Raw genomic sequence first — 24792 nt, forward strand, 5'->3', positions numbered from 1 at the left:
GGACGAGTCAATATTAAGCAGAAGATGTTTAAAGATGCGGCCATCGCCTTGGACCAGTCAATATTACGCATCAGGGATTTAAAGATGTGGCTATCGCATTTGACCATTCAAAATAAAGCAGCAGAGATTTAAATATGCGACAATCGCCTAAGATCAGTCAATATTAAGCATCAGGAGTTTAAAGCCAGGGTTAACGCTTCGGACCAGTAAATATTAAGCATCAGGGGTTTAAAGCTATGGTTAACGCTTTGGGCCGGTCAGTATTAAGCATCAGGGGTTTAATGTCAGGGTTGTCGCTTTGGACCAGTCAATATTAAGCATCAGAGGTTTAAAGATGCGGCCATCGCTTTGGACCAGTCGATATTAAGCATCAGAGGTTTAAAGATGCGGTCATCGCTTTGGACCAGTACATATTAAGCATCAGGGGCTTAAAGCAAGGGTTATCGCTTTGGACCGGTCAATTAAAACATCAGTTGCTTAGAGACTGTGTCATTTACATTTAATCACTCCATGGAATAGTATAAAACTATTATGTTTTTAACATGGCAAATTATTTAGCATGTTAACTCGTATTGAAAGCATTAGATGAGTTAAACAGAAACTAAAGCTGGTCAATATAAAGTAACAAGCTTCAAATGACTAACATTGACTTCGTTTGTCATACAACAGCACTTGTACAGCTCATTCAAAAATCACGATATCATTATTTTTTAAAGTCATATTGATTTTAGTTGGATGCTGACAAGTGCTTGTGCCCGACGAATTGGGGATTTAACAATAACTCCATGTCAGAGTTAAGTGATACACCGTCAGAGACAGGTTATTTCCTTACATAATGCATCCAATGACAATTCTTCACAGTCATTGAATTAATTGTTCCAACTAAATGTATGTACTTCGGTCGAATTCCAAGAAAATATTTCCATTTTCATGGTGTGATTGTATTTCAATAATATAACTTTGATTTAAGCAAAACAGTCTGATATCAATTAAGTTGATAACAAAAGACATATAAGCAAAACGAATAAATTGCGATAGGGATGTAACATGTTAGTAACTAGTTTATCTTGTTTATAACTTTATTACAGTTTCCCTGTAATTAACTGGTTAAGACATCGAAATGCTTAATTCATATTTCAAAACTCTTTAATAATGAAAGGGAATTTTTGAGCGCTCCGGTCATATCTTGTTTTAATGTTTTATTTAAAATGAAAACAGCATGGCGTTCGTGCCTGTCGATTCGCATTCGAGTATAGTACGGAGGAGCAGAGTTAATTACTTTCAACATGAAAGGGGCCAATTGTATTTTTCACTAGGTTAAATTAAAGAATTGGACGGGGAACAATATACATGTCTCACTGGATGTACAATATTCATTAATCGTGATATTTGTTTCAATAATTTCTCGAACAAGTTTGAAACTGGGTCAATTGAGTTAAAGAACAACGTCAAATTGTCTTCACGAAGGTATTGGAAGTAGAAGCCCTTCTGTGTGCAACGCGAGTACATAAGGCCCATCCGTGTCTGAGCATACAATCTATGAGAACTCTTAGTATACCAGCAATCCTACCTAATTAACTAACTTGGAAAATCGTGCCACAGTTTGAATTATAACAGCGATAGCCGGATAGTTTTTGTGAACGAATTTTCATTTTGATGTACTTTGTTTTCTATGGGAGATGAACTGCTGCATACCTGCAAAACACTTTAAAGATAATGAGGCATATAGAGTACAGCTAATGTGAACTGTCTTGCAAGGAATGCGGAAAAGAAGCCTAAGTGTCTAGAGTTCTTAGTAATTATTAACCTTTTTATCAAGAAAGATTTACGAAAAATCAACTTCTCTGACATTTTTCACTATCAAGAATATATATTGTATTATGTAAACAATAACGCTGTATTCATTGTATACCGAAGGGCAAGATTTGTCAAGCATTGGTCAGTAAATAAATCAATAAACACGAAATTACTTACAATGCACCGTAGCCCCTGTATACCATGATTGAAACAAACAAAAACTCGTCCTCTGTCCATATTTTCAAGATTCCAAATATCAAAGTGGCATCAAAAGAATGTTAAAATGGTGAATTGACCAATCTAGCGTTAGAATTCGTGAGTACGCTTTAGTATATATTTTTTTCGTACCCGGAGTAGATTTAAGTACATTTATACTCACAGGGTAAATTCCGGTACATTCAAACCTGTACGAAATGTTCCGCCCGGAATCGGCACGGAATCGCAAACTAAATTCCGGGCGTAAAAAATATTTCCGGGCGTATTTTTCTATATATGATTTTAAAAAGAGGGGCGGATTCCGGGCGGATTCCGGGCGTAATCCGGGCGGAAAACAGGGGCGAAATATGTAAATGAGGTGGGACGGAATTTTAAATTACGGCCGGAAAGCAGTTTACGGGCGGAATTCAGATTACAGGCGGAATGTTAAAATTACGGGCGTAACTTAGGTTACGGGCGTAACTAAGATACCGGGCGGAAATCGGATTACATGCATATTGTAAATATACCCATATAAGAACAGGCCATTTGAAAAAAACAAAAGGCGATCGCAAAAGCTCACCATGAGCACTTTGTGCTCAGGTTAGCTAAAAACTAGTCAAAATTATGACAAGACACATTTAACATAGTATCTATATATTTATTTTAAGATAATACATTTTAAAAACATGGATCACCATTTTATACTTTATACTTCTGCAAATGCGGAACAAATGCTGAAAATCTCCGCATTTTTTCCGCAGTCACAAAAAATGTGGAACTTATGCGGAAAATGTACGCATTTTCGTTCCGCATTTTGATGATACTTTTAAGATACAATGTAGCTTTTAAAGACATACAACAGAAATATTCAATATTCAATAATACAAAATAATTTGATAGACATGCACTTTTTAAAAAACAAACTGTTCTTATACACGGCCAAAATAAAAAAGTTCACTCTTTCACATTGAATGCGTTTTTAAACTGCTTTATTGAGTAGGAATTCCTCTCTATCACAGTATTGTTCAGGTCCACGATTCTCCCCCATCCTATATCATAGTCTGAAATGCAATTTGATATTTAGTACAACTGCAGTTCACCTATTGCAAATACTGTTAACAACTTATGTAGAATTAATTGCTTTTTCATACGTTTATCTAATCCAGGGCCCCAGCTAGGATTTGAAAAAGACAGGGTCCAAATTTGGCAAATTAGTACACTTTTGAACGTGCTTGGATATTTATCCCTGTGGAATATTTTCAAATAACATGTGCTATATATGCATATTATTTAATATTACATGCATTTTCATTTAAAAAAAATATTTTTTTAATTGATAAAACTAGTTTCACTGTTAAAATAAAATAAGTTTATTGAAAATTCATTGAATATTCTGTAAAATAATGTGATTAGAACCAATTAAAAACATGTTGGGGGTCAAAGGGGGCAGGTTTGGATCTTAGTGCGGCAAGGTACTGAGACCCCCTATTATTCAGGCCTAGCCCTGAGGATCACTAATCGTATTATTTGAATTAATCTTTATTTTGAACTTAACTATTTCAAACTAATAATACCATAACTTGTATAGTAAAATTGTGATTTACCTATCAACAAATACAGCTTTCCTTTGTCAAGGTCACCGCTTTGTGCTCATCGTCCGGGCGCGGCACACAGAGCAAATATAAAAAAGTTCATTTTTTCACAACATGTTTTTTTCAACACTGTGCTTTCTTGCAAACAAATTCTTCAATTTGTGATGTGGCTTTTGGGAAATGTTTTGCCACCAGCAACCTTAATCTCCCTAATCATATGACATAATCTGAAAATGAAATGTTAATTTAAGTACTTACTATATATTTTAAAGAAATTTGTGTACATGTGTATTTCATTTTAGTTTCAAACTGTGTTGTTTTTCCTTCAGATGCCCGTCTACTTTTCATCATCCTTTTATTTTCCCACTGGGACAGTACACAAATACAATTACAATTATATCAGTTAATAATCTAAATAAAAGAGGAATGAAGGAGTAAAAATACAAACCTTTTATGCTGTTCTGCAGTATTCCAAAAACACAGGAATTTGGTGGGACCAAATCACAGTTAAACCAGCCAATTTCACCTCTTTTGCAACAAACTTATCGTTCATTTCCACATTATATGTATTAAATACAAATTGTTTTTGACACAGTACTCCCTGCAAGACATTTTTTCACTATAGTTTAGTCCTCATTTTGCTTAAGCATGATACTGACAATTTAGTTCAGAGTCAGTAATTTGCTTAACCGCTCTAATGTCTTCAAACAGCAACTTCTACCACTCACTTCCTGTACCACTAACCAATCCACTGAAGCCTGATAATCACAGATCGTTTATAAACATGTACAGATGTGACTCAGCGCTCAGTGTACTAATATGTCCTCCGCGAGGGACGTTAAACGGAGGTGCAGTGTATCGGTGCTATACACCGGGCACTTAAAAGAACCAGGGGCGCCTCTAGAATCGGGGCGTTTCCTGTATCCTGCTCGAACCCCCACTAACACCTCTCCTGGGGCGGAGAGCATAACAACCACACATGGGTAAATGAAAGCTAAAATACAGGCCATAAAATATAATACTATGAGTTTTACAACATAATATCAAACATAAATAAAGCATAAAACATATGATATAACAACGGCATTCTTAGATCATTTATTTACTTTACCTATCCAATTATAATAGCAAATATAACGTAACTACAAAATAAATACATCCCAGCTTGATACATGGTCTGGATGTTTGGCAGGCGGGTGGGAAAGAACGATAGCGACTCCGGGTGGGGCTTTGGGGGGCTCCATGGTCGGTTCTTGGCTGATCTGCAGCGAGATGGTGGATGAGGGTGCTTGTCTCGAGGGGCTTCGGCGGTTGGGGGTCGGGCCGGGGCCGTATGCGGGCGCGGGGGGGGGGGGGGGGCTCGGGCTCGCTCGGCGTGGGTGCGCTCGTGCGGGGGCGGCGTGTTCTGCGATCTGAGAACTGCAACGAAATACAGCCCTTCACGACTGACCGAAGACCGTGAATAACCGACAGACACCTCCTCTTCCGCTCCAGACAAATGCACAACAATCACATACCACACACTATACACAACCATATACAGATCACCATCACAGGACCCGGAACACACGGGCGTGGCACTCTCATGCACATCACTCGTTATGAGTGGGGGGTGTGAGAGTGTTATGTGTGTGTGTGTTCCGGGCCTTACTCTCCGGGTGGTGATGGGGTGTGGGTCGTGTTGAGAGTCTTGTACATTAGTAGTGTGCGGAACGCTCCGCGGGATCCGCACCTCATCATCACCATACGGTAGAGAGCACATTTAGGTCTCATTGGCCAACGTGCACTGAACTCTCTTAAAAATAAAAATCATTTGGCGAACACCCGGGCAGACGGGGTAAATTTGACCTACTCTGGCTCAAAATTAACCTTTATCCCCTGATAGATCACATGGGCAGGTCGGGCTATAAAGACCTTGTGAAGAGGCTAGTAGGACCTGTAAATAAACTCTGATACAAAGAAAAAACTCAGCGCTCAGTGAGTATTGAATGGGCAGCACAATACCAGATCAACTCAGCTGGTTGTCAGTGTTTATCTGAGATTAAATTAACATTGGTTTATTTATGTACATGTTTATGGTCGTTTCAGACTGGGGAAATCTATCTAACTTCTATTTAAAAAAAATATATTATAGAGTAACATGCAGAGAAACTGCATTCATATTGATGATATAAACAAATAATATTAAACTAGACTGTTGTGTGTTTAATGTTAAAGGAAACCTTAAAATGAAGAAAACATTACCAAGTCTTGTTCTTTATTAAACTTTACAGTCATTATTGTAATTATGAAATAATTATTAAAGAGGAGCAAAATTTTCAAAAAAGATGAAGAATTAAAGGAGTGAATTAAAAAAAATAAGTGCAAATAGATTTTTAATGCATGGTCATCCCTCAGACTTAAAATTATAAGTGGAAACTGTAAAGGTCAGCAATAGATAAAATATATTTAAAGTTAAAATGTGTTATTGTTATCTCCTAAAAAAAATCCAGCAATGCCAATAATAATGCAAAATCTAAGAGTATAATTCATGATCACAAGTTCACAAGTCTGTCTCCTTTTCAGCTTCTCACAAATTAAGTATAAAAATACTACAAAATATGTTTTAGAATCTGAACATGAAAATCATAAATTAGATCAAAGCTTTATTCTGAATGAATTATACTGTGACTGAAATAGCTGGGTCTTGAATGTTATTGATTGTACAAATGTATAAATAAAATTAAATATTATTATTTAAAAACGTTTATTAAGTTATCAGGTGCTGGTAATATTTTGTTCAGTACTTTGGTTAAAATTAAATTTATTAAGTTATTGTTCAGCTTCATAGAAATTTGCTAAGTCCAATTTTACTCCATGTTAAAATTCAAAATTCCGTCATGTGGCTTCACAAATATTTTATAAGTATGAAATTCTGCCCCGCGAACGAAACAAAGTGCAAAATTCTGTCCACAAATCTCCATCATACAAATTCTAAGTATAAAAATACACCCGTATTTGTTTTACGCAAGGAAAAAAACAGTTGAATTACGCCCAGAAATGATTTTAGTTCCGGGCGTAAAACTCATTCCGCCAGTTGTACGGGCGTAATTCCTACATTACGTGCCAATTCCGCCCCGATTACGCCCGGATTCCGCCCCATTATTTCGTACAGGAGTATGCTTAAGAGTACCCGGGATACATTTAAGTGGTACCCGAGCCGACATTACCAATCGAGCCCTATTGAGTGTTTTAAGGCCGCGATATCGACAAAAGACGGACATTGGCCTAGCTATTATATTAACTTTATGCGCACTCACGGTTAAATAGAAGCCAAACTTGGTTACTTCAACGTATCATTCAGATTCAGATTCAGCGATTCAGACATTACGGAATTAGAGGGCAAGTACATAACTGGATTGAGAGCTTCCTTAGTGGACGATGCAAACGGGTCTTAGTTGAAGGGCAGTTCTCAAACTCAGCCGACGTAACATCAGGCGTCCCTCGGGGCTATGTCCTTCATTGGCCCTCTTCTCTTTCTGGGATACATAAACGATCTTATAGGCAAAGTTTCTTCTAAGTTTCTTCTAAAACCCGGCTCTTAGACAGCGACAGTTTCTTTACAGAAAGATCAAAACAGCTCAGTGTACAACAACACTTCAAAACGATCTGAATGTACTACAGAAATGGAAAAAAAAGACTGGCAGATGTCATTAAAACCGTCAAAGTGAGAAGTCTTGCACATCTCTAAAAAGCGCAACCCCAAAAAAACAGGGTATGCTATCCATTGCAAGAAGCTTCCACGAGAGAATGAATATACCTTAAAGCGACAGCATGTTTTGGAAATCGCATGTAGCCACAGTCAGCCGGAAGGTAAGCAACACCCTAGGCTTCCTGAGACGCAACCTGTTCAGCTGCCCACATAGCCTCAAAGCTCGATAAAACACTACTTTAGTGCTATGCTACCAACATTAATGTATGCTGCAACTGCATGGAACCCTCAAACACAGACTTGCATTGACCAGCTTGAAGCCGTCCGGGGACGCGAAGCTCACTATGTAAAATACGACTAGAGAACCACAAGCAGCAACTTACAGATGATAGCTGACATTGGATGGCAATCCCTAAAGGAGAAACGTCAAGCTGCAAAGGTCACTGTGATGTACCGGATCATAAACCACCTGATTGACATTCCGTCTGATCCCTACCTCAGCCTTATTATATCATCCACAAGAGGTAGCATTATCAGGTACATCTTTCCACACGGCAGATAAGACAACCTCAAACACTCTTTATCCCGTCAGCAACGCTCATTGGGTCATTGTCGACCTGAAATGGCCAACAAGTCACCCGGGGGTGACTAGAGGCCGATTATTATCACCCAAGGGCGACTTCAAGCCGATTCATGTCACCCTGGGGTGACTTCAAGCCGACCGTGTGACTAGAATCGGCTTGAAACGTCCCAGGGTGACATGAATCGGCTTCTTGTCACGCCCAGGTGACTTAAAGCCAGTTCAGGTCGACAATAACCCAATTAGCGTCAGCATCAAGACTCTGGAACCAACTGCATGACATCCTTAGAACTGCTGCCCGGGAACTGCTCCCAGCCTTGACGCTTTGAAGGAAGGAGTGGCATCAAGATGCATGTAGCCACATACCCGTAGCCATGGGGGTGCGTTGGATGCGTTCGCACCCAATATTTTTCGACAAGTAAGAACAATTGAACTATAAGTTGCACCCAACTTTATTTGACGCAATAACAATAATTTATCTTTTTCCGGAATCCAATAAGTCTTCGTGTTTAAGCGTTACAATAATGTTGAATTCAATAGGCAACCGACAGGTCACCTTATAGTTAATTTCTCGATGAAGTCATTTCCAATATAGCGCGTGATTTTATTTACAAGTTAACACACTGAGGCGTCTGCACCACTATCAGCGTGCGTCTATGACACATAGTCTCCTGTCTTCATTGGCACTTGTAAACATCCACTATGGATTCCAGCACACCTTGCCCGACATCATATCGCGATATTCCCACTTACATCCCCGCAAAATGGAATTGGAATCTTTTTTATAAATACATATTTGTTTTCTGTATAATGAAAAATTATTAACCTGGCACTCTTATCCGTATAAAATCGAAATATAATTATAGATATTTATACTAAATGTTTTGTAACCTTTGTCATCGTTATAAATGTCTGATAAAGCTATAACTGTAATATATATCACATCGTAATGATGAAGCCAGCTTAATGTGGGTTGAAATCCCAGTCCAATAACCTTTTAGGAGGTCCGTAGCGACCAGCTAATGTTGTTACTCAAAATTTCAAGTCGGTTCGGCTTATCTACGGAGAGCCTTCTACCTGCCACATCCGCGCGAGAAGAGTTGTATAATTTATGCAACAGGTTTGAGTTCTCCAACTATATTCATTCACAAATAGAAACATTATATGAATATCGTGTTAAATGTATTAGGAGCTTATATAGAAAAGAATCAATAAACAATGATTGTATTATACATGTCGCGGAAGAGATTGTTTATGAATGATAAAGATTGTTTATGAATGATTAAAATAGTCCACTTTCTGTTGCGTCTTCATGACGTAGTATTTTTGCTCAGCTCATTCATAATATGAGGCTTTTAATAGATGCGGCTGCTGATAAACAAGGGAGAGTCCAATTGCACGGGGGATAACAACGCAATAGTATCAGGTTACGCTTGTTTATCTGAGGCTATTAATAGATTCGGGAAAACGCAATTGCATAAGGTTACGCTTGTTTATATTCTCAATTTATAAAACGTTGAACATGAGTTCAACAATAACATCAGAGATACTATAGACAACAACAAAAATGTTTCATAATCGCTTAAACCGAATATAACAAACAATTAAATATAACACGAATGATCTGTTTCGTAACCTTATTCATGCTTCTACAGTGGGGATTTCTGGGAAACGTTCTTTTGTTCTCAACAGATAGATCGATTTTTGTATAACAACGCAATAGTAGAAGGTTAAGCTTGTTTATATTCACAGTTTTCAATTTATAAAATGTTGGACATGAGTTCACCAATTACATGTACTAAAGGTATACTATAGTAACCCTAAAAAATGCTCTATAATCGCTAAAACCGAAAACGACTAAATAGAACAAGAAATATCTTTTTAAAATGTAGTCGGCGTAAACGCTGACTTTGACATAAAGTTTGAAATTTACTTTTCTAAATAAATAAATAAAATGAAAACAAAAGTTTAACTATTGTGTTTTTTTTCACTAATAAGTTGCATATTCACCGCATGAAATGTGTGTTGTCAGTGTCAAACCACACATTAGTGTAAGAAGATAAAAAATATACTACGGGAGTGCACATCATATGTGTCTTCACATGCCTTATTATGAGTATATTTCTTCACTATCGAAATATATCGTACGTTAATGTTTGATTTAAATGCAGTTTTTCTTTCGACACATTTAAATCACACTTTCATAGCCGCGTCATGCGAAAAGGGGTCTTATGCGTTTCGACCAGCGTTTCTTAAACTCAACATGTTCATTTGCGCAGCCTGGTCAGAGGCTATGGTGTTCGCTATTAAATTACTCAATATGTTATGGTCTCATTATGTATCTCCTGGCCAGACTGAGAGAAGAGTAGGCTGAGTGGGCTATATATATATATATATATATATATATATATATATATATATATATATATATATATATATATATATATATATATATATATATATATATGGTGGGCGCATATGGAATAAGACCCACTTTCGCATGAGGAGGGTCATTAAAAATCTTATTGCGCATTGTAAATGGCACATTTTAGCACAATGCTTGTCGATACAAAATTGATTTCAATATAGCAAACTTTTAAATAAGGGCAGCCTATCCAGGCGTTCAGGAACGATTTCCAGACGTGCTGAAGGAGTACGGCAAACATTGTGGATGGATAATTAAACGATTTTCTTCTTATCGTGACACTATACTATTTTGGTAATGATTGTTTTCTCGTCTTGAAAGCAAAACTGAAATTCTGCGAAACAGATTTTAACGCGTAATTGTAATTGGCCACAATTTGTGTCGTTTGAACATTCAGAGAGTAGTCCGGAATTCCTTACACTGAACAGTGCAACATCCTTTGCGCTGAGCACAGACACAGTGATGTAGCCAAAGTTCAGAGGTTTTATCTCGAAACAGCCTATGAAATATTCGAAAATATTCATGCGTGTCTGCTGGTGTTATGTAAAAGTCATTAAGATGAAAAGCTGAGTAAAACAACTACGCCGAAAAAGCGCATGAGTGCTCTATACCTATGTTAAGGTAAGAGTTGTTGACACCGTGTGAACTGCTAGGGTTACAAGTAATGCATAAAAAACAATGTACGGGTCAATAGCGCTGCCTTGATGACTACGTAATTCGCGAATCAAAAGTTTTGTAAAGTGAATTTGCATCATGAAATTATATTCTTGGTGAGATAGGTATTCGATATTCCAACAATATTTATTTAATATGATGGTGAATGCAAATTGTCTTTATATTCAGTTCTCACTGCCATTTTCATCATACTTTCTATGCTTTCAGAACGTCCAAAAAGGCCATCTTTTTATGTTGTCTAAGTTATCTCTATGAGATAATAGGATGATAAAACTTGCACACAAAGCTCGACCCGTGCGTAATGTCACACTCTTCATTAATGTGAATGACGTGTGTTCATTTCAAACGTGTGATTAATTTTGAAAAATGCATTGCGTCTTAAATTATGCAATAGCGAACAACTTCAGTGCCTTCAGCGCTTTGATTCGACAATCCAACAGAATACCTTTTCTGGGAGTGTAAACATATTCAACCTTTATGGAATCAATTGACAACATTTCTAGAGAAACAACAATTAAATGATAATTTATCTCTCTTAGGCATCAGTTTGGGGGTAAATACCTTCAAAATACAAGAGGTTAATAACGCTGTGAATTACATAATTATATAAATGAAATATTTTATATTCAGCATGAAATACAGAAAACAAGCACCAACAATGAACTGCTTTATCAATTATCTAAAACTGAAGATTCAAATTGAAAAAGGAATAGCCCTAAACAATGATACATTAATGGAAACACATTAAACTTTCATAAACAAGTCCAGTATGCTTTCTACCCACTTTATGCAACTCATCCGTATTCATAACTACTCTCTTGTTTTTCGGTGTTTTTCTTTTTTTAAACACCTTTCACAAACAACTAAAGAAAAAATACATTTTTTTAATCAAAAGGAAACCACAAGCTAGGTCAAAAAAGTATATATTAGCTTATCTTGTATAACATGTTTGAACATTATTGCTGCTACATGGTATCAATTTGTTTTATGATCATATACATTCATACATTGTATGACTTATATTGAATAAAAAAAAAAACTTTTTCGACAATCATCTAATTGGCTGGATAACAATATGATTAACTTGAATAAATAATCTTTTAAAAATGAAAGTACCTTTTAGATGATTATTAACGGAATGTTATGGCAGCTTCAAAAAATGACTGAGATCATAAGGACACTCTGTCAGCTATTGCGGGAGACAAATGAGTCACTGGTTAATAATTTTTCATTATATCACAATTTATAACAATTACACATTGTGTACAGCATTTTGACATACTGCGTTGTCTTTTTGTTATATCCCCGTACAACCATTTTCAAATCAACTACATGGTTGTCCAGCAAAGAAAAATGTTAAAAACAGGATAAAGGTTTTGTTGTATGGCAAGAAAACAAATTATTTTTACAAATAAATGTAGCGTTTTTGTAGTTTGCCAACACTTAATGGCATCTGTTATGCTCTACATACAGAACATTCCACAATGTTTTCATTATGTCAAACTTAACACTAGGAGACATGCCCTACTCTTAAACTGTTGTTATATTTTGTTTAAAACGTTATAACATATCATCAGGTGGACGTGAACGTTTAATGTTCATTAACTGTGACGAATCTTGAGCATGATGGGCAAATACGTCCATCTTTTTCTTCAACATCCTGGTATACATAGTTAAGGACTTTGAGACCATGGGGCCAGTAGTTTGTGGTATATGGTCTTATACCTTAGCCTTAATTGTTATATGTTTCTGAAATTCGTTTTAAAAAAGATAACTAATTTGTTAAAAGTAGTTTAGCAACAAAATAAAAGTAACTATGTAACTTAAGTCTCTAAATACAGATAAAACGTCACCAGAATCCAGAATTTAATTTTTTTTTCTCAATTTTTACTATGGGGAAGACCTCCAAACTCCCCGATTGCAGATGGGAGACATCCCCTCCCGCACCTACCCCCTTCGCAACTTCGTCGCTCAATAACAATCGTTGATGGAAAAATTCGCACCCCCCCCCCCCCCATCCTTTTCAAAACCCTGGCTACGGGCCTAAGCCACAGGACTTCTTATTTTGTTTAGTTTTTTGTGATTTATGTATGTATTTTTAAGTGATTTCCTTATATATTGCTGTACATAGTTTCTTGCACGACAAAGGATATTGCACAGTATAATAAAGACAAGGGCTATTGCACAGTATAATAAAGAAGAAGATTCGCAAACAGATTTAACCAGAATATCCGAATATCCGATGGATGACGATATTTTCATTCGTTAAAATTGACCTGGTTTCGTCGTCATGGCAGACTGTAAATGATCACGGACTAGTCAATAAGTCGAAAATGTACTCAGTAGCAGTTTTGGACAGATACAAATGTTTTAAAGAGTGAACAAATCTTCTCAGTCGTCGGAAAGGTACATAATTTTCGCTACATTCATTTATTAAGCATTGCTTTATCATCTTTAGCTAACGTTTTATCTATTAATCACCTGTTCGGATAGGTATTTATAAAATTAAAATTCGGATAATTTAAGAGTTTGGGGAAACATGGACCGGTTCATAATATTGTAGACATTTGGGCTATCGTTGATAAGATTATGTATTATAACTCATTTTCGCATCTTTTTGTTTTAAATTTAAGTTCAGGATTTATGCTAGGACTAAAAAAACTTTTTACTCTGGAGGTCACCGGGACCCCAAGAGTCTTTGATAATTTTTCCTATGATAGCTGTGGGGTAATTTCCCGTGTAAATCCTTTGAGTTATCGAGCTGTACGTATGTACTCATAAAAGCTCAGAGCATTCAAGAAGAACTACTTTAATGGGTATACGTCTCAGCACTTCCGTTAATGGTCTTACGGCCAAAAACTGCAGTCGTTTTACAAACAGGGTCACTTGGACATCCGATAATCCGCATGTATACTGTTCTAATACACGGGACATACAAATCACAAAAGTAAATCTGGTCATTCACTCCGTTAACTCAGCGCTTAATCGCCATAAAAGCGACATGGGGTAATAGATTGTGGAGGTGTCGGCCTAGCGATCGGGAGTTTGTGGGTTCTATTCCTACTCAGGAGCCTTCTCATAATCTCCTTCATAGACACCAAGTACTGGTTCTTCCCAGGAAACGGACTCAACAGTGTCCATATCTGCCAGTAATACCCTCGAGGGGAGTTTGGCAGTATTGAAAGATAGATAGGTAGATAGATAGATCATCCACTGAAAAGAGATATCAGAGTAGTCAGGCTTTTTCCGCCCTATGCCACGGGTCCGAAATTCGGCCCCATTCCAAATGCAAATCTGGTTGTTTTTTTCCCAATTGAAAAAAAAAATTCCCAATTCCAAAAAAAAAAAAAAAAAAAAAAAATTTTTTTTTTTTTTTTTTTTACCCTTTAAATATATAAGTTGACCTGATCTGGTGTGGAAAATAGAAAGTATTGCATAATTAAATTATCTGTTGCCTTGAATTTGTTTTAAGAACTGTAAAATATGTTAATGATTATTTAAGACTTAACTTTTTTTCCTCAAAATCCGGCGCTTCCCGCGATTTTTTTCACCTCAAAAAGGCCAAGCCTTTTCCCCAAATTCAGATTAAAAAACCTGCACTAATCACACATGTTCATAATATTTTGTAAAATTTTAATAATAAGTTATCAAAATAGTCGTTATTTACCAGTTAACGGCTTCTTTGAAATATAAGAAACACTGTTTTAAATAATTTACATGCGATAATTTTTCCCAATTGAGCCAATTTTGCGATTAATTTTTTTCCCAAAATGGGGGTTTTCACGACGCGAAATTCCCAAAATTCCAGTGTGGCGTTTTCCCAAAATGGAGCGGAAAAAGCCTGGTAGTGAATAATTAAGTCACATTACACAACCATGTATGCTGACATAGATGCACCACGAAAAATTCTCTGGTACTTTCCAGTCGCCAAACTGTGCTGTTCAGCGTCCAATTGGTGACAAAAGTGCCTAAAGGGCGGGTTAATTGGCGATCATTATTTTTTATTGACAAAAGTGTTGAAGTAAGTTTTTATTGCAAATTGATTTACAAGGAATCACAGTTTTTAAATTTATGTAATATCTAACGGTAATTAAACAGTACACGAAAGATGGTATCGGGCATCATCATCAAGCCTTTTAACCGTAAACAATTACTTAAAATTTAGTTAAATAATAATTGTTACTTATGAGAAGTTAAATGCAAATGGTTGGCAAATTAATTATTTATGGTGAGTAAGTTGTGAAAACAATACCCGTTACAAATTTTATGCGGTAACAATTTAATTTCAGTACAAGTATATTTCATCATGTCCATTTATAGAACTGAACTACACATTTTGTCTACAGACATGTGATTTTATTATAAAGTCCCTATGTATGCATATGCATGGTGCACCATTCACTATGCCATGTAAAATTCGTGTTTTAATAAGAGCGCAAAATTGTTGCTGAGTGACAGAGTCAAGTTCCACACATGGAAATCTGACATGAGTGTTAAATCAGGCCATTGGCCATAACTAAATAGAGACGCGCAACTCAGTACTTGAAGTATTTTGGAATTAAAAAAAAATACATCGGAATACATCGGAATCAATGCACACGATGAGAAAGTATTGACCCATTAAAACTATAGAAGAAATACGTAAGTTTATGAATAATCAATTAAATCACGGAGTGTATATTGATAGGAAATGAATCGAGTATTTGACCCTTACTGTAGTAAATTCAATCTTATGCAAAAGCTATTCATCCGATTTTATTAACCAGGTTTTCCGAAGGAAAAAACTGGTTATTAGATTGGCGAATGCGGGCGGGCTGGCGGGCTGGCTGGCGGGCGGGCGGAACAAGCTTGTCCGGGCCATAACTATGTCGTTCATTGTCAGATTTTAAAATCATTTGGCACATTTGTTCACCATCATTGGACAGTGTGTCGCGCAAAATAATTACGTCGATATCTCCAAGGTCAAGGTCACACTTTGAGTTCAAAGGTCAAAAATGGCCATAAATGAGCTTGTCCTGGCCATAACTATGTCATTCATTGTGATATTTTAAAATCATTTGGCACATTTGTTCACCATCATGGGACGGTGTGTCGCGCGAAATAATTACGTCGATATCTCCAAGGTCAAGGTCACACTTTGAGTTCAAAGGTCAAAAATGGCCATAAATGAGCTTGTCCTGGCCATAACTATGTCATTCATTGTGAGATTTTAAAATCATTTGGCACATTTGTTCACCATCATGGGACGGTGTGTCGCACGAAAGAATCACGTCAATATCTCCAATGTCAAGGTCGCCACGACTAAAAATAGATTTTTTTTTAAAACAAACTTACAAAGGGGGTTAATTTTGTTTGTTCATTTCAAAAGTTCAGTTTGAGTTTTCTCCCTTTATCAGATTTTTTTTCACAATGAAAACCTGGTTTTGTGACAATTTTGTCCCTTGTTGGTTTATACGTTATCTTGTTGCTTATTAATTCCTCTTTCAAAAAATATAACTTTAAGTATATTCCCGTTGTTATTAATGGATTTATAGCGGTTTAAACACAAGAAATACACATTTTATGTTTAACCACCGCGCGTTTTACGGTGTTGTGGCTATCGATCTTTTACAATTAGCGTACAGCGAAGCGCCGAGGTTATACATTTTGATGTACCCACTCACGTCTTTTGTTAAATTATAGTTTCATTTCTCGGCCGATTTTGACAAATTATATATCATTAGAAAGCTTACGTTACCTAGTAAACAGATATATAAATATATATTAAGTTTTTCTTCTGATTTCGACAGCCCGGCGAGTTATAACTTTAACTTTTGCAAATATCATACCGTTTTGGAGTTATAGAATCTAGATTTACGGTTGACATGTTCGTACTAAATACCAATTTGTAGCGTTTATATTTGGAGTTCAGTTTTAAAAATTACAGCTTGCTTAGGAGAATAGAATTCTGTATACGATAGAAAAAAATGTTTAAAAACAAAAGTTATGAAGGAATGAAGGCGGAAAAAAGTAGCGCACGTTCCTAACGCACTGAACTGATGCTACGGTCTTGGCGATTATGCTTTTGTTTAGAAACCGGCCATTGAATTTCCTTTGCCATATTATTATATTTTTTATGGAAAATATTGTAGTATTTTGTTCACGAAACATATCAATAAAGCTTATTATAAATGAATCTTAATAAATTAACGATTTAAGCTCTTGTTTATAACACAGAAAGGGTGTTAAATTTATGATGAAACAGCGTATATAGCGGACCCTCTCGATATTATTCAGCTTTGCATGCATACTTGAAATAAAATGGGTGTCAAAAACATTCATCGTTTGCTGTTTATTATCAATGAGGTAATTATGTATAATTATATGAAATGTTATTTACCTTAAATTATCAATTTATTAAAGATTCTTGAAAATCACGGTTGGTGTTACGGGGGTCATTTCGTATTTTGACATCAGGGCATCATGTCCAACTATTCAAAATCAGATTTTTTTTCACTGGGACGATGACGGCTTAGATTTAGACAGGCAGACATATAGTTTATTCAGACTTATACAACAGTACATCGTCTTCAACTCAAATATATAAATTATTTTTAGACGAATTGTTAGGTGATTACACATATAGCAGTGATGATTCTGAGAATGTTGCCATGTTTCTTATCCGTGTAATCTAGAGTCCGTGGTTTGAGCATTTTTATCGCGGTGTTCAATAAAAGATATCTCAATAATCTTGTTTATTGAAGATATCTCAATAATCTTGTTTATTGATAGATCTGTGGTTTTATTGCCCCTGTGTTCAGCACAAACCAATTATCTCGTTATGATCAGATACTGTGCCGACCAATACTAAATAACACTATGGTGTCATACGCCACAGCAGGGACCTATACTTGTATATTGGTCCCTAACCACAGGTGGCAATGTCTGGTCAGTTTACACTTTTTATGATACCTCCATGTCTTCTCGTGGTATTTGTGGTCATTTCTTGGAGTAACGTAACGCCAAATACTCAATTTTGCGTTTATAATATATGTAGCTTATTGAAAACATTTATAGTCATCTGCCCATACAGATTGCCATAAACTAAATACTGTATAGATGTCAGCCAGCTTAATCATAATAATTATAAGTGCTTAATACCTATACATGTACATTTTAAACATTTAAAAAATCTAATACTTAACATTTAACGTATTTAGCGGGGACCGGTAAAAACTCCGTCATTTCGTAGTCCTATAAAGAGTGTATGGTAGTATACGGAACAACATGATTAAATACAGCATTCTCATTTGACCACAACGGGGTTAAATAATCTTTCCAAAAAATACAAATAATACAGAGTTATAATTTAGAATTCTATATATTTATAACTCTGATAACCTATAAAGATATTTCAATATACATGCATAGACAGTTGACTGTGATTTTCAAAAATCTTTAAATAATTTAATTAATTGATAATTTATGGTTAATAACCTTTCATATAATTTTACATAATTACCTTTTTGATAATAAACAACAAACGATGAATGTTTTGACACCCATTATATTTGAAGTATGCAAAGCCAAAAAATATCAAGAGGGTCCGCTATTTACGCTGTTTCATCATAAAATTAACACCCATTCTGTGTTATAATCAAGAGCTGAAATCGTTAATTTATTAAGCTTCATTAATACTTAGCTTTATTGATATGTCTCTAGAACAAAATATTTCAATATATTCCATAAAAAATATAATAATCATGGCAAAGGAAATGCAATGGCCGGTATCTAAATAAAAGCATAATCGCCAAGACCTTAGCATCAGTTCGGTTCGTTAGGACGGCGCGCTACTTTCTTCCGCTTTCATTCCTTACTTGCTTTCATTTTTAAACCATTTTTTTTCTATCAAATACAGAATTCTATTCTACTAAGCAAGATGTTATTTTTAAATCTGAACTCCAAATATAAACGCTACAAATCGGTATAAAGTACGAACATGTCAACCTTAAATCTAGATTCTAAAACTCCAAAACGGTATGATATTTGCAAAAGTTAAAGTTATAACTCGCCGGGCTGCCAAAATCAGAAGAAAAACTTAATATATATTTATATATCTGAAAACTACGTTACGTAAGCTTTCTAATGATATATAATTTGTCAAAATCGACCTAGAAATGAAACTATAATTTAACAAAATACGTGAGTGGGTACATCAAATGTATAACCTTGGCGCTTCGATAAAAGATCAATAGTTACAACACGGTCACGTGACTTAGACACAACAAGATATTTGGCGTAACGGTCCCGTTTCTTATCCGTGTAATCTTGTGTCTGTGATTAAATTGAAGTCACTCAATTATTGGTCATTATAACTAAATATGAACAATGCTTGATGCTCGCACATAGTGTAACTTGATTTATGCATGTCCCATGGGTATTATCCCATCCAAAATTTCACTTTGCATATATGTGCTTGCTTAAAATGGCTGACAATCCTTCAAATGGCTGACAATCCTTCAATCCTTTTAATTTCAATCCTTTTCAATCAGCGTTTACTTGGCATTCGAATACTAACCCCCCCACCCCCCCCCCCCCCCCCCCCTCCGCAATATTTTCCCCACTGACTACTTTCTAATATCATCTACTAGTATATGATCTTGCCTTAAAAGTAACACACTCAAAATTGCTCTATAAAAACTGGTTTCAAGTCAGGCCATTCCATTGTTATCCTAGACATACATTTTGATTTGAATGAAAGAAGTCCAGGTTACTTTTAACTTAAAGGGGCCTTTTCGCAGATTTTGGCATGTTTGGAGTTTGTCATATAATGCTTTATATTGATAAATGCTAACATTTGATATAAAAAGCTCCAGTAAAAAATCAAGAATAAAATTTAAAAAAGAAAAAAAGGTAACTCTTAGCATTGGCTCGAACCACTGACCCCTGGAGTCCCGGAGTAAAAAGTCTCCAACTTGGATCTGAAACAACTTTTTTCAATTTTGTCAATTCACCCAAACATGAAAAGACCCTTAATAACTGGTTATTGTTTGACACAGAATATAAATCGAAGATAAAAAATGCAATTACATAAGTTGTCCATTTCAACAGTGGTGCAAATCCATATATTTTATGGGAACTTATTAAAGTCAGTGTCAAAGATCAAGAATTACATTTGCAGCAAACAAACAGAAAAACAATATCAAAATTGAAAAAGAACTCGAAAATAACTTTAAAAATATTGAAGAAAAACTGGAAAAAAATCACAAATGATTCATTACTTATGCAAAACTACAAATTAACAAAAGATGCATACAATGCATTAAACGAAGAAAAATAAAAGGTTTTCTCATTCAATCTAAATCTGAATGTTACTGTTAAATCTCATACATACAAAATGCACTTCTTGCTGATTTTAAACAGTTTTGTAATACTTTCTCCATAATTATTGTATTTCTACATTGAATATGATGCCACTGTTGGCAATTGTCACAAGCGACCGATCTTTGGTGGAGTAAATTCTCCTTAAGCTGAGGGGTAGGCATTTTTCCAATATGGCTAGACCATATCCGTACCAGATATTTATATTGTCATCAATAATAACGACTGTCACACTTTACCTTTAATGAGTATTTAAAGATGTGTTGACTTTATAAGTGTATATTTTCAATATCAATTAATGTAATTATTAACATCAATCTGTATGTATCATTGTATTCACAGCATATTAAGTATTGTAGTGTTTCCTGTAATAATATATTCTACATGACGTAAAAACATGTTGTCTGTATGGTCCGCAAATCTGGGCTTCTATGGACTGCAACTCTGGGCCGTATGGTCCATTGTCCGTATGGTTCATATACCGTGATGGCCTTGTCAAGTATTTCGTAAAATAAAGTTAACACCTTAACAATCAGTGTTCCTTATAGTAATAGCCACAATTTCAAAGCTAGATGTGGTATGATTACATAGATTTGTGTAGATACAAAATGCTCGTTTTTATTTATTGGTGACACAGTTAATGCCATTTTAATTTCCCGCAAATATATTGATTCATACAACAAACAAACACTAAAATGGTACCATGTTAGTGTTTATGTGTCCTATGAATAGATATTGTTGCTGGAAATTTAAATGGAATTAAATATGCAAAACAATATTAAAAACGAGCATTTTGTATCTACAAACATCTATTTTACCAGACCACATCTGGCGTTGAAATTTCGGCATAAGGAACACTGATTTTTAATAGTTTAACTTTATTTTACAAAACATATTGTACGAAATTTTCGTTGATTTTGAGTAGTAATGGGGCTTTTAAGACTATGCAGTAGATTAACTGAACCTTTAAACGGTGCAAATTAAACAAGAAATATCTTTAAAAAAGATATACGGCGTTGATTGTGGTCGATGTTTATGAACGATCAAAAGTTATCTCTATGAGATAAAAAGAAGCGGATGCCTTTTTTTCTGCGCAGTTGTTAGCTACATCATAAGCAAATCAATTACGGGGTGTTGCGCCAGATTTCGTGGCTTATTTTGCTTTATGTGATATTATTACTCAGATATCTATATTTACAGAATAGAAAAACACAAGAAACATGAAAATGAACGAGTGCATATAGGTCAGCCGGCAATACTCGAATCTTATTTAATTGCATAATTATAGTATAGCGAATTATTGTGGTCATGCTTAATAAACTGGTCTAAATGGATAAATATTTCTAATTAATTTTATCAAAATTGGTCCTTATCATGCAAATTTTGAAACCATATTAAAAATCGATGATTGACATACCACAATAATATCGCCGAATATTTTTATTTAGTATCTTTCTGATCAAAACAGACTTCAAGTGCACAAAGTTTACGAGACGGCGTTTATATAAAGATTTCTGCAACTGACCGCAAACTGACCTTGATACCTTGCGGATTGGAATGCAATGCATTACAGTCACTACGTTATTGTCAGTAAGACACAATGATCGCAACCCCTTTTGCGAACTCCGGTGATGAACTGTATATAAACTCTGACTTTCACAAAATGACCGCGTATTGACCCGAAACCTCGCGATTTGAAATGCAATGCAAGTAAGTACTAAATATGACAACATAGCCTTTAGTTAAACGCTTTTGCGCTGGTAATTCTCTGAAAATAAAAGGTGAACGCACAAACTGTATTTATGTCGAAAATTGATTGTAAAACTGTTCTATCTATTGGGCCTTTTCATTAGAGATAAAATTGTTTCATGCAGTAAAACAGTGTTACAAAGACGCGGATATGTTTCCAATGTTCTGGTGTTATACTCAAATCAGCCAATGGAATAAATGAAGTGTATTCATTCGTACCTAGCCGCGGGAAATTTTATTTGAGTATTATTGGACACTTACAAAGGTCAAGTCAGGGTGAAAAGCTGGCTTATTCAGCTTACGCCGAAAAAATAATCACTTTATAAACGTTATTGCTTCTTATAGACATGATATTTTTGTTCTTATTACAATGTCATTATACACAACCTGGTATATTACTACTGTACATGATGCCTACATACCGGTTGACTGGTTTTATATAAGACTGTCAACTGGTTGCAAATACAATGCTATAATGTTTAAATTTATTAATGCATTCAGATAGGCATTTGATGAAATACAACTGTCCTATAAAATTTCCAAAAATGTAGAGCCAGTATATATGGGTAAAACTTTGGCAGTCTAAAAAGGAAAGTCACCAATAATATTATTTTGGCTTAAAATGAGGGTGTTAAAAATCATAAAGTTTATGAAAACTTAACAGAATTACAGTATTCCAGTCATGTAGTCCAGGGCCCTCAATCTTATCAAATCCCCCACCTGAAAAGTATACTTTTTTCCTCTTTTGGAGGGGAAAAATTCCCCCTGATTTAAGAAAAAAACAAAAAAAAAATATTTTTTTTAAGATGTGTTTCATGATTATTATATCTCAATTCTATCTCAAATAAGTCTTGTCAAACATACTTAAATATGAAAAAAGAAATGAATATAGTGCAAACATGTACAACTGTAATAATGAGAGAGTAAGTAAAAAAATCCCCCAAGTCCCTTCAAAGTTACATTTATAGTTCACTCTTCGTGAAACTTTGTCAACATTTTTTCTAATGATATCTTGAAATGCACAGAACAGGACAGTTCCTTTGTATCTTAACTGAGCAGGTTTGGGCCCTTAAGGCCCTCTTGTTGGCATTTTGCATTGTTATATTGAGCATTACCTTGGAATAAACATAAATCTGTGCACTGCATTGATGACATCATTTCAATCACTTGTTCATTTGACCTTATATGTGGCTGTTTTTTGATTCAATGACACAAACCAGGGCCTTGCTATCAGGACCAGTGCTTTTCATAAAGCTGACTGCCATTTTTCTTGTTCTCCCTTTTTGTGACTAAGTTCTTTCCATGACATACTCCCTCCCTCTTATATGTCCTTGATTTACGGATTATGGATGTTTATCTTATTATGCACAGGCCTTATTAGAGCATACCAGGGCAAATTCATGACCCCATGTTGGAACACAGCACCGAGTGATATAATTGTACAGCCAGTCATTTATTATGTCCCTTACCATATAAAGGGCATGGCACTTTAACATCTGAGCTTTATACCAAGTGACTGATTCTTACCCAGCAAACGTCATTAAATGTTGTGCATGATTGCAGGGAGGACAGAAATGGACATACCAAAGGACCTGTCAGCAGAGAATGTCAGCTTCCCAAAGGAGAAGAACATTCTCAATGACATAGCCCAGGAGACAAAGGATGCCCCTGGCTATGGGTCCCTTTCAGAGGATGAGCTTATGGAGAAAGTGGAGGGTATCCTGATGGAGAAGATCAAGGAAGGGGAGAAGCGAGCTTACTTCCAGCTTGGATTGTTCTACTATGAGCAAGTGAGGACATCTTTTGGGATCCCTCATTTCATTATGGCATTTGATGCTGCTGGAACTTTGTCATTTAATGGGAATGTCTGTGCTCAATACCACTGTATACAGTCCTGACTTAATGCAGTCAGTATTGTTTGGTGTAAGGCTCTATTTCTTGATTATGGTAGGTGCTGCATGAACTTTGGTCACCTTTTTGAGAGCAAATGACTTTGTGTTGAAAAGTCAGCCCTCACTTCAAGCAGTTAGTATTTATTTCTAAACTGACTATTGTTATAGTTCATAAACCATAACCAATAAATGATGCAATCAAGATCGTCTTTGGGGACTGAAATTTGAATTTGCAAAATTAGTTATTTGCATATGCAGCTATTGCAGACTCCACTCTTGCAATTTCACAAAACGTTGCTTCATTGATGCTTTTGAGTGTGATAATTGTTTTGTTAAGTGTGTTTTTATGCCCCCATTTGAAGAAAAGGGGGCATATAGTGATTGGACTGTCCGTCTGTCTGTCTGTCTGTCTGTCCGTCTGTACGTCTTTCCGTCACACTTAGCGTTTAGGTTTCGAAAAATGCTCATAACTTCTATGTCCCTTGAGATATAACCTTCATATTTGGTATGCATGTGTATATGGACAAGGCCTTTCCATACGCACAAACTTTTTAACCCCTGTGACCTTGACCTTGAACTTAGGGTCCGCGTTTAGGTTTCGAAATCTGCGTTTAGGTTTCTAAAAATGCTCATAACTTCTATGTCCCTTGAGATATAACCTTCATATTTGGTATGCATGTGTATATGGACAAGGCCTTTCCATACGCACAATTTTTTTTACCCCTGTTATCTTTACCTTGAAGTTAGGGTCCGCGTTTAGGTTTCAAAATCTGCGTTTAGGTTTCGAAAAATGCTCATAACTTCTATGTCTCTTGAGATATAACCTTCATATT

The 24792-nt window shown here is 35.6% G+C and overlaps 1 protein-coding gene across 2 annotated transcripts in view; it reads left to right on the top strand.

Moving 5' to 3' along the window:
• The first annotated feature begins 13208 nt into the window (after positions 1-13208).
• LOC127841919 (LRP2-binding protein-like) overlaps positions 13209-24792 on the top strand; it is a 30850-nt gene continuing 19266 nt past the window's right edge. For both annotated transcript variants that reach the window (XM_052371058.1, XM_052371059.1), the window contains exons 1-2: positions 13209-13364; positions 23631-23857. In XM_052371058.1, coding sequence (XP_052227018.1) covers positions 23642-23857 — 216 coding nt within the window. In that variant the 5' untranslated portion in view covers positions 13209-13364; positions 23631-23641. The remainder of the gene's footprint in view (positions 13365-23630; positions 23858-24792) is intronic.

Source organism: Dreissena polymorpha, chromosome 8 (assembly GCF_020536995.1).
Source record: "Dreissena polymorpha isolate Duluth1 chromosome 8, UMN_Dpol_1.0, whole genome shotgun sequence".
Taxonomy (NCBI): Eukaryota; Metazoa; Mollusca; class Bivalvia; order Myida; family Dreissenidae; genus Dreissena; species Dreissena polymorpha.